Genomic DNA, 18,457 nt, shown 5'->3' with positions numbered 1-18,457 from the left:
CATTGCAGAATAGAAAAAAAAGATATCCGAAAACATGCATGTACATGCTTTTATTTTAGTGCAACCTCCAGTCTTTCACATACATCTCAAAGATTGAGTTTAATTGTGAGTGTGAAGTGGGGGCAACATGACAGTGTTTTGCCTAAAGTGGCAGTTGAGCTTGTGCCGGCCCTGGATATTGAGACAGACAAACAATAATTAGGACATACAATTCACATATAGCGCTTGCTGAAGACACTGTTTGGTCTAGATATGCTTTATAGTTTCCTGGTTGATGACGTCACCCACCTATGATGTTTCGTCATGCTATTGGACTGATTCTATGCATGTTTCATGATGCAATCAGAGGTATTCCCACTCTGTTTGATGTTGAGTGAGTTCCCTTGAAAAGGGACTGGACATTTTTTTTTTTTTTTACGTTCCAAGAACCAACTTGTTCTTATAACAAAAATCTGTTAGCTGTGGAGGTCTTTAATCATGCTCTGGAGGGCCACTGTCCTGCAGAGTTTAGTTCCAACTTGCTTCAGCACACCTGCCTTTGTATTTTCAAGTGATCCTGAAGAGCTTGATGAGCTGATTCAGGTGTGTTTGGGTTGGAACTAAACTCTGCATGATAGTCGTCCTCCAGGAGCAGGATTGAAGACCTCTGGGCTACCCTATGGAGGATTGTTCTTGTTGCCTAGCACCTGTGACAGCTGCCATTGATGAGTGGCAGTTTGTACAGGATTTGTACTGCCTGAAAACACAAACTGTGTAAACATGTTTTTTTTTTTTTTGTATCATTAGATATTCAAGTACCTTTAAAAGTGTAATCCAGCTATTTCGCTAAAACATTCCTGTCACCAGCACACAATTAATTCTTGGGTATGCTAGACTGTGAAGGATCCATCTGTTGTATCCTCCATTTTCCGCTTGCAGGAGCCTTCGTTGTGGCACAACTGGCTTTCAGATGCAGCCTTCGAAGGATGCAGCCTCTGAATTGGGACACACCTCTCGTTATTTTTTTTATTTTTATTTTTTAAAGAGAGAGGCCAAAGTGAACATGAAACATGAAATGTGAACATGACAATGTACAGAGATGGGCCAATATGATTCTGTATCATTGAAAGTTGGATTCAAGACTTCTTACAAATTTCTTTACTACAGGCAAAGCAGTTTTGTCATGCACTGGTCAATTTTGAGATTTTGGGCTATGTGTCATGTGTCATGACTTGTTTCTGATTGGTGGGAGGAAATGTTATGCATTTTATGTATTTGTGTCTGTAGATTTCACTGAAATATCTAATATCTGATAAATATAATTTGAAGTTTTTTCCTCATGCACTAGGCCACAAATATTTACTAAACCTTACAGTTTTATTCCTGAGAGGTTTGTTAATATATCATTTGCCTGATTTTGCACAACATGTTATTCCTAGAAATATATGTTATTATTATTGTTCAGTTTTTGGTTCTTGAAATGTATATAAATTAATTCATATTTAATTAGATGATGCTGTCACGGCACACACGAAGACAAACAGGGTAGGTCCAATTGCAGGTATTTATTGGGGAAATCCAGAAACGTAATCCTTATAACAGGCAATGGTCAAAAATCCAGGGAGACAGTCCAAACAAAACAATCACATGAAAGAAAACACAAAGCAAACCAAAACAGAGACTCGGGAACCAAGAATGAAGACACCATGACCAGAGCAGAGACAAACCAGGTATAAATAGACAGACACTAATGAACAAACACAAGACAGCTGGGTGCAATGAAACAAGGATAATGAGTCCATGAGGTGAGTATGGGTAATGTAGTTCGTGGGGTGAAAACCAAAGTCCAGGATGGAAACAGTCAGGGTTGGAGTGCCCTCTGGTGGCAGACAAGGGCACTCCCAGTAATGATCGTGACATTACCTCCCCTCAAAGGAGCGGCTACCAGACGCTCCACCAGACACACAAAAACAAAAACACAAAAACTCAGGAGGGAGGTGGACAGGAGGAGGATCAGGGGGAGGGATGGCGGGCCAGATCCAGGGTGCCCAACAGATAGCCAGGGCGGTGCTGGAGGAACTGACCAGGCTGGTTCCAGCGGGTCTGGAGTCCTGGCTGAGAGCCAGGGTGGCGCTGGAGGAACTGACCAGGCTGGTTCCAGCGGGTCTGGAGTCCTGGCTGATTGCCAGGGCGGTGCTGGAGGAACTGACCAGGCTGGTTCCAGCGGGTCTGGAGTCCTGGCTGAGAGCCAGGGTGGTGCTGTAGGAAATGACCAGGCTGGTTCCAGCGGATCTGGAGTCCTGGCTGATTGCCAGGGTGGTGCCGGAGGAACTGACCAGGCAGATTCCAGCGGTACAGATGGCCTGGGCAGTGGTGGCAAGGCAGAAAACCTGGGCGGTGGCGGCAGGGCAAAAGGCTTGGATGACGGCGGCAGGACAGAAGATCTGGGCAGTGGCGGCAGGGCAGACCAAGGGTGCTCCGTGGCCGTATCAGGGAGAGCGGACAGCTCGGTGATGGCAGCAGGCTCGGGCTGCTCAGGCGGCAGGGCAAGGCGCTTCGGGAACCCACGAACAACCACCAGAGTGGTCTCCAGGCCTTGTAGGACGGAGAAAGCCCTTCTCCTTCTCCTCCGCTTATGAGGGTGAGGCGGTGGCTCACCCAAAGTGGACTCACTGGCTGGAGCGGGCTCTGGAGTGGACTCACTGGCTGGAGCGGGCTCTGGAGTGGACTCACTGGCTGGAGCGGGCTCTGGAGTGGACTCACTGGCTGGAGCGGACTCACTGGCTGGAGCGGGCTCTGGAGTGGACTCACTGGCTGGAGCGGGCTCTGGAGTGGACTCACTGGCTGGAGCGGGCTCTGGAGAGGACTCACTGGCTGGAGCGGGCTCTGGAGAGGACTCACTGGCTGGAGCGGGCTCTGGAGAGGACTCACTGGCTGGAGCGCGCTCTGGAGTGGACTCACTGGCTGGAGCGGGCTCTGGAGAGGACTCACTGGCTGGAGCGGGCTCTGGAGAGGACTCACTGGCTGGAGCGGGCTCTGGAGAGGACTCACTGGCTGGAGCGGGCTCTGGAGAGGACTCACTGGCTGGAGCGGGCTCTGGAGAGGACTCACTGGCTGGAGCGGGCTCTGGAGTGGACTCACTGGCTGGAGCGGGCTCTGGAGTGGACTCACTGGCTGGAGCGGGCTCTGGAGTGGACTCACTGGCTGGAGCGGGCTCTGGAGTGGACTCACTGGCTGGAGCGGGCTCTGGAGTGGACTCACTGGCTGGAGCGGGCTCTGGAGTGGACTCACTGGCTGGAGCGGGCTCTGGAGTGGACTCACTGGCTGGAGCGGGCTCTGGAGTGGACTCACTGGCTGGAGCGGGCTCTGGAGTGGACTCACTGGCTGGAGCGGGCTCTGGAGTGGACTCACTGGCTGGAGCGGGCTCTGGAGTGGACTCACTGGCTGGAGCGGGCTCTGGAGTGGACTCACTGGCTGGAGCGGGCTCTGGAGTGGACTCACTGGCTGGAGCGGGCTCTGGAGTGGACTCACTGGCTGGAGCGGGCTCCGGGAAGACCTCCAGGCCTTGAGAACTGACTGAAGCCTTTCTCCTCCTCCTCTTCCTTCTCCGTGAGTTAGGCGGTGAACCTGTGCCCACCTCCTCTGTGGACTCTGGAGCGACCTCACAGGCTGGAGCGGGCTCTGGAGCAGATTCACGGGTTGGAGCGGACTCTGGCTGAGCATGTGTTGCCAAACGACTCTTGTGGGAGAGATAGCCGACAAAGCCCCAAAAATCCAGGGTCTGGAGCCCCTCCAACTCACACTGAGGTAGCGGGTCATCGAGGCACCTATTGAAAATCCCTTTTTGCGCCTCATCATTATAGCGCAGCCCTCTCGCCATGGTCCAGAAAAACTGGGCAAAACCTCCTACCTCTTCTCCCTCCTGTCGCAGAGCCAGCACCGCCCGAACAAGAGCCATCCGCTCCCTCACCGTGGCTGGAGGAGTGATCCAAATCCCCATCCTGCTGGATCCTAAATTGATGGTGTCTTCTGTCACGGCACACACGAAGACAAACAGGGTAGGTCCAATTGCAGGTATTTATTGGGGAAATCCAGAAACGTAATCCTTATAACAGGCAATGGTCAAAAATCCAGGGAGACAGTCCAAACAAAACAATGACATGAATGAAAAAACAAAGCAAACCAAAACAGAGACTCGGGAACCAAGAATGAAGACACCATGACCAGAGCAGAGACAAACCAGGTATAAATAGACAGACACTAATGAACAAACACTAGACAGCTGGGTGCAATGAAACAAGGATAATGAGTCCACGAGGTGAGTATGGGTAATGTAGTTCGTGGGGTGAAAACCAAAGTCCAGGATGGAAACAGTCAGGGTTGGAGTGCCCTCTGGTGGCAGACAAGGGCACTCCCAGTAATGATCGTGACAGATGCATTGGGTCCCACTTTATATTAGGTGGCCTTCACTACTATGTACTTACGTCAAAAAATAAGTACAATGTACTTATTGGGTTCATATTGAATTGCAAAACACTTTTGCTGCTATTGAGGTGGGATATGGGTAAGGTTAGGGAAAGCTTTGGTGGTATGGGTAGGTTTAAGGGTAGGGGTAAGGTGTAAGGATGGGTCAACAGTGTAATTATAAATGTAATTACAGAAATTAATTACAGATGTAATTACATGCAGGTGTTTTAAAAAATATAAGTACAATGTAGAAACATGTATGTACACAATAAGTGCATTGTATCAAATGATTAATTTAAATGTAAGTAGTAACATAGTAGTTAACGCCACTTAATATAAAGTGGGACCATGCATTGTTTGAATATTTGAACATAACATTTTAGAATTACATTACTAGTAATACAAAAATGTTTGTAATTCTTAGTGTAATCAAACAACTGGGGAAGTATGATGATATCTATTAAACTCCATATTTACCTGGAGTATTTTGCCATGAAACAACTCGTTGAATTCATTTTTTCGGAGCAACGACTGAATGTATTTTTAGTCAAATGCCTATATATATATAAGAATGAGTTCAGAGGCTGTCATATATGGGAATCAACTTACTTTCAATATTTTTTGTATTTTCAATATGAAAAATAACTTTTATATTGATGGATTAATTGCATTTTGAAAAAAAAAATAAAAAAATAAAAAACGTGTTATGGATTTATTGCATTTTGAGGAAAAAAATAATCAGTTTTTATAATAAATCAAAATCTAGATTTAAATGTTTAATGTTTTTATAACCAAAAGATGCTATGTGGAAGTTTGGACCAGAAAATAGTAGTTTTAATCTTGCCACTTTCTTGGTAAAGAAAACACATATTTACTCAAATTAATCTAAATGGATTTATAGCGTTTTGGAAACAAACTCTTCATTTACTTTCAATAATTACATTTATTTAAGACATTTCTCCAAGAGGCTGGTGCCACAGGTCTACAGTATGCTGTTGTTTTATAGTGTGGTTTTATGTAACTGTGTAGTGTTTGACCAGAGCCACTCTCCAAGAAGCTTCCCATAAACAAATATTTTTCAGGAACATTCCAATAATATTTAAGCCAGGGCCAAAGAGCCTGCTTTGCATACGTGTCAAACAGAAGGTTAATTGTGAGAGAGCTGCATCTGGCAGTTTACTGGTGGCACAGCAGTTTTAAAACAACTGCGATGTTTCACCTCAGAAAGTAGCTTATCAAGATAAAGGCCCAATAATTACATTTTGATCTGATGTCAGCATTTGAATATGCTTGTAATTTCAGTGTCAAGTAATAGTAAATTGAGTGTCAAGTAATAGTAAAAGCGACTGTAATTGAAACGCACCTGGCTCTGACTTCTACTTCCAACTTTTCTTCGTGTAGGCTGAAGTAGGGTTTCTTTGGCGTTAATGTGACGCTGAATGCTGGGGGATCTTGGGAACAAGGAGAAATAGGGTTAGTCTAACCATGCATGGCAGCAGGTAAATGTCACCATGAAGAATGTAAAGAACTTACCATATTTCTTTACATGAAACCCTGCACTGAATGTGTTTTCTTCAACACCATCAAACTTTGCAACAACTTTCCATTTTCCCTCTCTAGGAATTGAAAACAAAATATTAATTCCAGAAATGGTGTACAGTAGCTAAATTGCCAAATGAAAGAATTTATATTTGTAGTACTGCCCTGAATTAGCTATTTCACACATCAAATGTTTACAAACAGTCCACAAGACTAAATAATATATGAACTTAAAAATAATTTTGTTCAAAAGTTTACACATGATTCTTACACATGACAAAAGCACATGATTCTTAATACAGTGTTGTCACCTCGGTGAATGTGATTTCACCAAGTACAACATGTTCCTGGATCAACATCTTTGCTGATCATGGAAAAACATTCCAACCAACCAATCAGATTTTAAGGGACAAGTTTACCATTTATTTTAAGTTTAGGCTTGCAATCAGGGTTAGGTACTTCTACATCAGTGTTATTTACACATTTTCCCCCTCTGATTTTAGGTAAAGTTATGGGTAGGACTAGGTTTAGGGGTAGGAATAGGATTAAGACTAAAGTTTTGGACAGGAATGTTGTTCCAGGATCAACAAAATATTTTGATCCAGGAACATGTCTTGGCAAAATCATGGTGACCGAATCAAGTATATGTAAGCAAATGTACACTTTTGAACTGGCAATGCACCCAATTTCATGGATGGCAAAAAAACTCATTTTGTCATCTGCCATTGGGAAAAAATAAATAAAAAAGTAACTTTGGACCCTTGGTTTTGCACTACTAGAAAATTAGGTAACCCCTTATTTTGATGGTCCCATTTAGAAATTCTATTGACTATAAATAACTAGTTTACAATTGCATTTAATTTAACTCTCATTAGATTAGTAGTAGACTATTAGGGTTCGGGTTAGTAGAATATGTTGACATGTAGTTGGAGAGTTACTTACATGTCTTTTGGGGAGCAATAAAATAAAGAGTTAGCAGATATTAAGCATGTTCTACTCATATAATGATAGTTAGTTACCAGTCAACAGCATTTCTAAAGGGGCCCATAAAAATAAAGTGTTACCAAAAATTAAAACATGGTTTTCTTTGCATACTTGTGCACAGTAGGGAGAGGGTAGCTTTCAGAGAGAATCCCGTTGCTTGCACTGGCGTTGGAGCTGATGTGCACCACAATACCATCTGGGTTCTGATTGTTCCATGAAGGTATATATTAAAAAGTATCAATAATGAAATAAAGTTATGCAATGACATGAAATGAAATTAAGCTCATTTTAATGATAATGACAGTCACCTTAATCTCAAGAGATATGTTCCTGTTGAAAGCTTGGAATTCATGATTGGATACAAAAGCCCTGTAATGAACTGAAAGATTCAGAGATAGAAAGTGAGAAATGATAGTGATACAGACTTGTAATTTAGCAAACTTTTTGCTGAATAGGGCTGGTTACTGACACAAATTTCACAATTCAGGAGCTTTTGATTTGATTCAATTTGGTTTGGATTTTGTGTGTGTTCATGTATTTTAGTTTGCAATTTTCCTTAGTCATGTTCCCTGCTTTCTGTTTGCCATCCATTGTGAATGTGTCATGTTCTGATTGGTTGTTTTAATCATGTGTCACGTTCTCATTGGTTCACTGTGTTTCTTGATTTCAGGTGTTCCTTGTTAAGGCTGTGTATATATAGCCCTCGTGTTTCATTGTTCAGTTGTCTAGCATTGTTATCTATAAATAGTGATGGGGAAATGAAGCTTTGCGAAGCACCAAGGCTTTCCCCTTAACTGTATCATAAAGTGCTTCAGTACTTGAAGCTTTTCAACTCGATGCACACTAACAACATCTTGTGGTCAAAAGGTGGAAAAGCTGCCTTTGGGTTCCAGACCCAGGTTCTACTTCAGAAAGCAGGCTCTGTATTGGCTCTCAAAGAGAGCAGCTTCCCCTGGGCCCACAGGAGGATCCGATGGGCCAGCTTGCATAAAGGACATGACCTCAGACCCCCCTGATGGTTTATATAAGAGACCACCGATGTGTTGTCCATACGGACCAACACGTGATGGCCCCTCAGGTCTGGGAGGAAGTGTTTGAGAGCTCAAAACACTGCCATCATTTCCAGCCTGAACCCCAACCTTCTCATATGGGGGAGAACTACATCTCAATGTAGAACTGCCATGCCTTCTGATTGAGCTAGGATCAACCAATCGTCGATATAATTTAGTATGCGAATGCCCTGGAGTCTCAGAGGAGCCAGCGCTGCATCCACACTCTTCGTGAAGGTGCAGGGAGATAACCCTAGGCCGAATGGAACCTCAGGAACTTCCTGTGTTGAAGATGGATAGACACATGGAAGTAAGCGTCCTTCAGATCGATTGTCACAAACCAATCCTTGGACTGGATTTGCAAAACAATCTGTTTGAGTGCAAGCATTTTGACCTTTTATTTCTGCACTGTGCGATTCAAAACATGCAGATCTAAGATGGGACGCAGCCCTCTATCCTTCTTTGGAACTATGAAGTACCGGCTGTAAAACCCTGACTGCCTGCTCAATAGTTCAATAGCCCCTTTTCGCAAGAGAGTCATAACTTCTTGTTCCTTAACCAGAGACTGCTCTGGGTTGACTACTGTAAATAGCACCCCGTTGAAGCTGGGCGGCCTCAGCCTGAACTGTATTCTGTAACCCACTTCTACCATGCGCAGCACCCATTGAGATATGTTGGGCAGACATTTCCATTCTGCCATAAAATCTACTAAGGGAACCAGTCTCTCTGGTGTTGTTTGTGCGATCAGCCCAGTGCCCTAAAACGGTGAACCAGCAGGAAGCGACTGAACTGAAAGCTAAACGATCCTGCTCGGAGGATCGCTGAAGGCGTCTGTACCCTGAAGCACACGAGGTAGCAGTGTTGGCAGAGCACCCTCCTGAGGGCACTGAGGAGAAACGGGCATCCTGTAATGAGATGAACTCTGCTTCTCCGCAGAGGGGACCACCCTCAGAAGCCTGACGCCACTGACGCCACTGGACACCACCCGCCCAGCAGCCTCAGAGACTTGAGAGCGGCGGGAAAGAATTTTCTGAAATGCCGCCGCTTGTTTCTTTGCCTCCTGAAACCTGTCGACGACAGTGCTGGCTACTTCCCCGAACAGGCCTGAAGGTGATAGTGGGGCATTCAGGAGGAAGCTTTTATCTTTCTCTTTTATACCCGAAAGATTAAGCCATAAATGTCTCTCAGTGGCCACTAGGGCTGCCATAGACCTGCCCACTGATTTGGCTGTCTCCTTTGTGGCCCTGAGAGATAAATCTGTGGCCCAACGCAGTTCACGAAGTGCGTCGGACGAAAATTCCCCACCCTCATCAATTTCTTTTAGCAGGTCAGCCTGGTATGCTTGCATGATGGACTTAGTGTTCAAGCACGACGAGGCCTGACCTGCCGCTGAGTATGCTTTGCCCACCAGCACTTTTAGTGACGATGCCGCCTCATGCTTGTGAGCATCTCTTTAACTTTGGTCATTGCCACATAGCCATGGTGTTTCAGTCCTAAAATATTGCTGTAATTCAAAGTAATAGGACTGAAAACACGATAGGATGCTGGCTTATCCCACGACCTCGACACCTCTGTGTGGAGGTCGAGAAAAAATGGCAATCCCCGACGTCGAGGCTGTGATCTAGATGGTAAAAATCTTTAATCTAAAAGGCTTTTAGATTTTTCTTCTTGCTTCTCAGTTGGCCATGTAATGTTTAAAGTTGAACTTGTCGCAATGCTCACAAGCAACCCCCTCGAGGGCTGCCTGGGCATGCTCCACTCCTAAACAAACAACACAAAGCTTGTGTGAGTCCCCACTCGTAATGAAGTGAGTGCAGGGAGAAGCACTGAATTGTTTGCTCGCCATTTCAGTCATATCTTGATATAATGATATATATATATATATATATTGCTTGAACAGACAACAATAAATATGACAAAGACAGATAAACAGAGCGCTTGCTGAAGACACAGAAGCTAGCGTTCTTTGTTTCTGGGTATGCTTTATAGTTTCCTGGTCTGTGACGTCACCCGCCTATGACGTTCCATCACGCTATTGGACAGTTTACACGTGCTTCACGACGCAATCACAGAGAGCCGTTCCAACCGTGTTCTGACGCAGTAGGAGTTCCCATGAAAGGGAACTAGGTTGATGTTGGAAGAGTTGTTAGTGAAGCCAGCAGGGGTGCTCACCCTGTGGTCTGTGTGGGTTCTAATGCCCCAGTATAGTGAAGGGGACACTATGCTGTCAAAAAGCACCGTCCTTCGGATAAGACGTTAAACCAAGGTCCTGACTCTATGTGGTCATTAAAAAACCCATTGCACTTTTCGTAAAAGAGTAGGGGTGTAACCCCGGTCCTGGCCAATCTCTCCCATTGGCCCTTACCAATCATGGCCTCCTAATAATCCCCATATGTTGAATTAGCTCTATCACAGCTGGTGTGTGGTGAGTGCACTGGAGCTGTTGTACTTTGGCTGCCGTCACATCATCCAAATGGATGCTTCACATTGGTGGTGGATGAGAAGAGACCCCTGATATGATTGTAAAGCACTTTGGGTGTACAGTAATAAATGCCTCATTAATTTATTCATTCATTCATTTGCCACTCTGATTGCACTAGCAAAGCACGAATGCACTACAGGCTCACTCCTGCTCCAAGATAAATCGTCAACACTGTCTTTTCTTACATGTGCTGTATTGAAGTAAATACATCATAATCGGCTAAAATGCATGTGCAGGTTACTTTACTTCCTTCCTGAACAAGTGCGCACCCGAGTCCGTGTTGCTTTAATATACACGCGAACCTTCGGGTCGTCTCGGGTTCAGTACCCTGGTGCACCGGGTTCGCTTGACAGCTTTCACATTAGCGATTCAGATTTTTCTTGCGAAGCATGCCCCATTTCGAACTAAACTGCCAGTGTGAAAGCCCCCTTAGTCCCATTCACACAGCCCTGCTACTCCATTGTTTCTTCTACTCATGAGAGAAAGAGAATGTGCAGAATGAGGGAAGATGCCCACATGGAAAAAACCTATATAAACATATATGTTTGAATATAGGTTTTGATATAGGTTTTACATATATGTGACATATATAAAATTGGCCGTTTTCCTATATTATATGTACATATATGTACATATATGCACACATATATGTACACATATATGCACACATATATGTACACATATGTACACATAATATAGGAAAACGGCCAATTTTATATATGTCACATATATTAAAAACCTATATCAAACCTATATTGAAACATATATGTTTATATAGGTTTTTTCCATGTGGGATATTAAAAGTAACTTAAGTAAAGAAAAATAATCAACGAAACATCTGAATGTACATCACAGAGGGGTTTTGGATTACAATCATACAAATATATCATGTGAATTCAGCTGTTACATGAAACATGGCCTTAATTGAATCACCGCAAAAACTTTGTGCGACCTACCGCTGTGATGTCTCATGCAGACTGGGAAGCAGCAAAGTGCGTCAACACCCCAAGTCAGCATGGCGGCAGGAAACCCCAAATATGGTCATGGCAAGTGGAATCACAAAATAATTGTCTAAATACATAACTGCTACATTCGGACATACATAAGTTCTTGCATATTTTTTTTCGTTAATTCTTAGTTTTTGCCTTGATAATAGAAAATATGAGCTAGGCATCATGTATGACAGTCAAAAATGAGATATGAGCTACAAAATGACCAGATCCTGCCATTAGCTATATAGAAGACATATCTTGTATGTATAGGGCATATATATGGATATGAAGAAGCAATACAGGAGACCTATATTTCCTGTATATGCACATATATGCACCTAAATTTTGCCTATATGTGGCATATATACACTAGGGATGGTAAGATTCACCGATTTGCATCGGTGCATCGGCATAAAAGCTTACGATGCGATGCATCGATTTAAATAAGCGTGCATCGGATACATTTGGCATTTGTATCGCGATGCATCGTTTCTAACATATCTGCATCGGTAAAAAACGATTTATTCATATATAATTATTAGTAGATTAGTGACTCGTTCAGTCGCGCATGTGCAATATTCTACAGGTTCTGTACTGCTAGAAGTAGTTCACCTGATGATTCAATTGATTAGTTCATTTCATGAGTCTTTCGGGTTTTGAGTCGTTCCTTAATCACGTGACAGACCCATACACTATGCTGTGTGACCCAAGCACATTATATTTATTAGTAAATAACGTTAACTCTCCAGTTTTGTTTGAGTTTGTGTTACAACTGTTAAAGCTGAAGTTATCATAACCTTGATGTTTTAAACTAACATTAATAATTCAAATTCAAAATGTTATTTGCTTTTAATTTATGTCATTATGTCCTTTTTGAGCAATCTTCTTATACATATATTAGACCAATATGTCAAGTCTGCCTAGGAAAAGCAATTATTATAACAGCAAACTCAAAATTGGAGTAAAAATGAACAAACTAGGCTATAAATACTTTGTATTGTAGGCTTGGATTATTATATTATTATATAGCCTAGTGTTTATTTACAGATAGACAGTCAAAAAGATAAATTAATCGATATTTTATTTATAACAGGGCTTTATTTATTTATAATAACACACCACAGATCCTCAAGAAACAGTAACAAAAACAGTGACAGAAATGTCAGAAATAGCGTATGGGTCTGTTACGTGATTAAGGAACGACTCAAAACCCGAAAGACTCATGAAGAGAACTAATCAATTCTCTTTCCGGCTCAGAATGCGTTGGCTTAGTATATGGGTCTGTCACGTGTTTAAGGAACGACTCAAAAACCCGAAAGACTCATGAAATGAATTAATCAATTCTCTTACCGGCTCAGACTGCATTGGTTTAGCATGGGACTGCCTGTCACGTCATTAAGGAATGACTTAAACCCGAAGACTTGTCAGACAAGAGGTGAGGTGAGCTTAATCAGCTTGTCATAAACTGAAGAACCATGTAATGAATTAATCATTTCTGAATCTTATAGCATTGTAGTTTTGTATTGTTTGTACTGGGATCAACGTTTGCATAAGTAGTAGATGTGTTGGGGAAGTAACACGTAACATTTTAATTACATTTTGCTAAAATGAACGAAATGAACGAAATGACTCGAAAAAAGATTCGTTCATTTTGTTGAACGAGACTCAAAAGTCCGAGTCAGTAAAATGATCCGAACTTCCCATCACTACAGTGATGTCTCGCGCATAAACTTCAATGAGAGCGAGACATCACTGCCGCTGTCAGAGCGCGATCAGACCAAACGAATCGAGTGATGAATGCGGTTGGACATAGTGGTGTATTAGAGGTAAAAAATGATATAAATACTGTTCGGTTTATCACACAAACCGATCGTTTCGTGTCTTAGGACATCAATGTGTCGTCACGAGCCGCAGGGTTTAATTTGGATTTGTCTATGCAAGTTTTATTTACTCTTATAAAAGAAGTTCCCATCCACTAGCATTATTTGACTGACAGACGGCAGCGGTTGCAGTTAAAAATCATTATTTGTGTTCTACTGAAGAAACAAAGTCACCAACATATTGGATGCGCTGGGGGTAAGCAGACAAACATCACATTTTCATTTTTGGGTGAACTATCCCTTTAAAAGTAACTAGAGACAGACAGGAAAAGAATGTCTGTTTTTATTTAATCTTTTGGTTTTGTAAAAAAACTAATCTTTTGTTTGTGAAAGAGCCATGTGTAAAAAGTCAGATGGCACTTAAGATACTTTAAGATAAGATTTCTGTCGGAACAAAATAAATAAAAGTTAAATATCTACATATTGAATTGCACAGCATATTATTTTTCTCCATTGCATCGTATTACACTGAATCACATCGTGTTGAATCGAATCGAAATCGTATCGCACCGCATCGTAATAGCAGTGAATCGTATCGCATCGCATCGGTAGCTGCCTATATGTATCTTTAATGTATCGCATCGTTGGCTATGCATCGAGATGCGTATCGCATCGGCCTCAGTTATGGAGATGCACATCCCTAATATACACATATATGCAGTATATATACGCATATATGCAGCATATATATAGCATATATGCAGTATATATGCGCATATATGCAGCATATATATTATCATATATGTGCATATATGCAGCATATATGTACATATACACTGCATATAGGTTTCATATATGCGCATATATCCACATATAGGTTCTTTCCATGTGGGTGCTCTTTTAGAGAAATAAGCTCTGTTAGACTCATCCTTGCAGGGGAGGAGCGTCATTCTCAGCTGCCGAGTATCAGCAGAAATGCAAAGAAGTTCGCCCTTGTAGCAATCGCTGGCATGGGGAGATACTGAATCAGCTTGTGTGCAGAGCACCACTCAGCTCTCTGGCAGAGCTCGTTTGCAGGATGCTGCTGAGTCATGCAGATCCGCTGTGAGGTTTGTTCTACAGCAAGAAGGCTTCTTCCGTCTTGTCTTGGAGTCCAGCGAGGAGAAGATGTTCATCACTGAAGGAGAATTATTCAGAATCCAATGGCGAGACAAGCTCATTTTATAGATGGATGCTCCACCCATTCCGGCGGGCTACAGTGCCCGCTTCAGCAGACTGCACACTGATTGGTTTGTGCAGATATGCAGATATGCAGATTCCTGCGCTGCTATGGCTTGTGCAGTTTCATTGCGTTATTCAATAAAGGCTTCAACATTCGAAGAAAAAGGTGTTTTTCCCATCGTGTCAAGTGACGCAATAGGAATGAACCGTATCAATAAGGAACTGTAACAGCTTTCTCTAGCCCTCAGATCATTTTGCAAGGAGCACTTTGGAGCTCCAAGTGCCCATTTTTTAAAAAGGCACTAGTCAGGGGAAATAAACCTTGCAGGAACCTAATTTTTTGTTATATCATCTTCAAACTTGAAACAACTTCTTGAGGGTGCGTTCACACTTTTGTAGTTGGTTGGTTTGGTTTGGTTCATTTGGTCCGGACCAAAGAAGAAAAAAACAACAACATTTAGTCCCGGTCCGATTAGTGATCAGATTGGCAATTTTATCACCGGACCAAAAGATACCGAACCTTAAGGCAGAGGGATACATTCACAACGTGATTGATCGGATTTTATGACGTATTGCCTATTTTGAGACGGAACTTACTGAACATCCAAAACAATGCTGTTTGCCGAGGTAAATGCACTCGTTGTGTGTGCGTAGCCTGCATGTGATGGTATTTTGGCCAGCAGGGTCTCGTCTTCCTGTTTTTGGTTCGTTTACATGTCTTTGGTCCGTGTTGCGTTCATATATCATTCGAACCGCACAAGAGTTAGTTTGGAAGCGGACCGAGACCTATCTTTTCAGCGGTCTCGGTCCGCTTGTTTGGTGCGCACCAGGGTTCGGATGGCAGCGTTCACATATGTCCAAATGAACCGCACTAACCGAGCAATCGCACCAGGGTTCGTTTTAATCGAACCAAACGTGACAAGTGTGAACGCACCCTAAGACGTGTGACTTTGGGCCAAGTGTATTATTTATTCATTTATTTTAAATATAAGCTTTTAAATAGTGTCTGTCATAAAAATGTGATTTATAATTTTTTTTCAAAAGCACATAACATATTAAAGAAAAAGTAAAAACACAATTAATATTCAATATTGCACACATTCAGCAAAATGCTCCTCTCGAGTTCATATTGAGTTAAAAAGGTAAATCTAACATCAATTGACATATTGTTTCAGAAGCTGTTTACTGATGTCTTTCCATTGTTGAAATACTGATTGAGAAATTACATTTTATTGTCTTTTAAAATGCCTTCTAATGTTCATTCATGTTTAGTTCATGCTGTAAATAGCAGTAAAGCAGAAGATGATCAATTCACATGTGCTCTGTGCTGCCACTTTGCTTGATCTGAGGTGATAAAGTAATCTGTCATGCCACATTAAAGAGTGCGATATCAAAAGTAACAAAGGACAAAGTTTACTGCGATTAAAATGATTGGATGAGAGGCGCAATATAATGTTTTTTACATTCATTAGTTGAAAACAGCATAGGCTGAAATGATCTGTTCTTGGGATTTAAGAATTGATATCGGCTCTTTAAAATGATAATTGATTGAATCAAGAAATCTATATTTGTAACCCAGCCCTAGTGCTTAGTCATGCGGTGTGAGTTCTGACCTGTGTCTCCAGGGTTGTAAACTGGTTTATCAGTCTGAATGAAGATGTATCCAGACCGGAACGACACCGTGATAATTTTCTCAGCTGTGTGGAAACTCCCAAATTCCACAACCAGTCTCACAGAGTTTTTCGATTTTTTCTTCAACAGGTTTGGATTGATCTTATGAAAAAAAAAAAAAAAAAAAAAACAAAAGTTTATGTGATAATTACTTATCTCAACAAGCTTTACCTGATAAAAAAAAAAAAAAAAAAAAAAAAAAAAAAAAAAAAACATAGCTATTGTCAAGACATTTTGCTTAATTACAAAATGGCAGATTTATAGTTTCTATAAACAGAGACAATAAATACACTTGATCTTCTGAGCCAACCTCTATGGTTTTGAGATCACTATAGCGGTTGGTCTGAATTGAGGATGGCAGAGTCCCGCATCAGGACGGATTCCTTCTCGAATGTATAGACAATGACTTTGACTGTGATTGGCTCGGACAGACTGTGTGCCTCTAGTAAGATATTCAGTTTGGTTCCAAGCCTCAGTCTTGCTGGAGCTAACATGATAAACCTGACAGAAAATACATAGTTTCATTACAAAGTCCTTATCAGCTTTGCATAAAGTAAAAATATATGCATACTGGATCACCTGCTATCTGCTTTATGTTTGTGTATCTTTACACTGACAAGATTGGAAAGTTTTGAACTTACTTTGGTGTTGAGTGAAGAGTTTGATTTCCACTGTAAACACAAACAAAATACTTTACATTGTAAGGGTTGATTCATCCAAAAGTAAAAATGGTCATTTATTCACCCTTTTTTTATCTTTTATCATGTCGTTTCAAACCCAAAAGGCTCAATGCCAAAAATACATTTGAATGACAGGTTGTCTGGCCCTCATTAATTCTACCTAAAACTTTGACATTCATAAAAATATTGTAAAAGTAATCCATATTATTTGAGCAGTTTAGTCCAAGTCTTATGAAGAGCAATGATAATTTCATATGATGAACAGATTTAATGTACACTGTAAAAGTAGAATTAGTTTGCAATTAAAACAAAGTATGTTCAATGTGTTTTACAAAAAAAAAAAAAAAAAAATAAAATTAGTCTTTTCCACTTATATTTTATGTTTAAATTCAACGTGTTACATTGCTGTTGTAATTATTTGTAAATAAATAAATAAATATAATAAAATAAAATAATAAAATTTAACTTACCGGCTTTGGGAAGAAACCTGGTAATTGAATACCAGTGGTATCCATAAAAACAGTGGAATAAGCAGCCTCATCCTGCAGGACTGGCTACTCACATAATGAGAACATGGCAACAGTGGGAAAGCTGAAATAAGAAACATCACTCCTCCCACTAAAGCAAAGATATCCTTTGGAAAAAAGCTCAAACACTCTTGGCCTCTGATTGGTGAGATGACCTACATAGAAAGCAGAAGTGCTGTCATGATTCAAGTAGTTGATTTGAAAAAATCTTTGATTAGCAATTTATCACCTAAGACAATGTTTCTCAGAGCTGCTCCATTAACACTAGAAGTGCCTGCGTCCACACAAACGAGAACTCTGCATGACATAGAAAGCTACAGGCTGTATGTAAGCAATACACACATCATGAGAGGACTTTGTTTGTCAGTTGTGAATAAGTCATAGGCTGAAGGGTAGTTGTTAGGCACAACACAAAGCCAATTTGCATCCCCTTCAGCCTTGACTTATTCAGCAATGCAGCACTACCCTCAAGTACCTTATTGTCTGGTATTATAATTCTGGTTACCACACAATACTATTTTGAAGAGTTCATTTGCAATTCTCACAAATCTGAATGTTTTTGATTACTGTGCTCATTCCAATTCACGTTATCAATCAAACTGCAGTTGAGGTTGTTTTGATTAAGTAATAATAACTCCAAAAAATTACAGGTAACATACAAAATTAAAGTTTCGATGATTTTTTAGCAAAAGCAGCATAAGTTCCACATGTTCCATGTTCTTAAAGTTAAACAAAACCAAGAAATCTGCTTGTGAATATGACGTTTGCATTTAAAAGACGTGTGCATCACAAACGCACACACATGCAAACACTGACGCGCGGTCACGGACACATGACTAAAGCGCAAAGGGACGAAGTTTCAGCATGTAAGATGTACTATGGTGTACAAGGACTTGCAGGAGTCCCGACCAATTAGAAATCCTCGATCACTTGTAGTCCGCTTTGACAAAACTCTCCTCAGCTAGCGCTTCTTTTTGAAGTGACTAGCAGCCTTGTCACCTGACCTGAATACTGTGCTCTTATTTGCTAAAACAGACTTGTCAGTT

At 41.5% G+C, this 18,457-nt stretch overlaps 1 protein-coding gene across 1 annotated transcript in view; it reads right to left on the bottom strand.

Moving 5' to 3' along the window:
• LOC125248623 (complement C3-like) overlaps window positions 1-17,470 on the bottom strand; it is a 66,815-nt gene extending 49,345 nt beyond the window's left edge. The window contains 9 exon segments of the mRNA XM_048160664.1: window positions 5,810-5,897; window positions 5,980-6,062; window positions 7,081-7,172; window positions 7,278-7,348; window positions 16,147-16,306; window positions 16,515-16,544; window positions 16,546-16,705; window positions 16,846-16,875; window positions 17,355-17,470. Of these exon segments, the coding sequence (XP_048016621.1) occupies window positions 5,810-5,897; window positions 5,980-6,062; window positions 7,081-7,172; window positions 7,278-7,348; window positions 16,147-16,306; window positions 16,515-16,544; window positions 16,546-16,705; window positions 16,846-16,875; window positions 17,355-17,425 (785 nt within the window). The 5' untranslated portion in view covers window positions 17,426-17,470.
• Between the last annotated feature and the right edge of the window lie 987 nt (window positions 17,471-18,457).

The sequence above is a fragment of the Megalobrama amblycephala genome, linkage group LG1, assembly GCF_018812025.1.
Source record: "Megalobrama amblycephala isolate DHTTF-2021 linkage group LG1, ASM1881202v1, whole genome shotgun sequence".
Classification (NCBI taxonomy): Eukaryota; Metazoa; Chordata; class Actinopteri; order Cypriniformes; family Xenocyprididae; genus Megalobrama; species Megalobrama amblycephala.
Note: the sequence above shows the minus strand (reverse complement) of the source record. Positions and strands in the feature narration are given on the sequence as shown.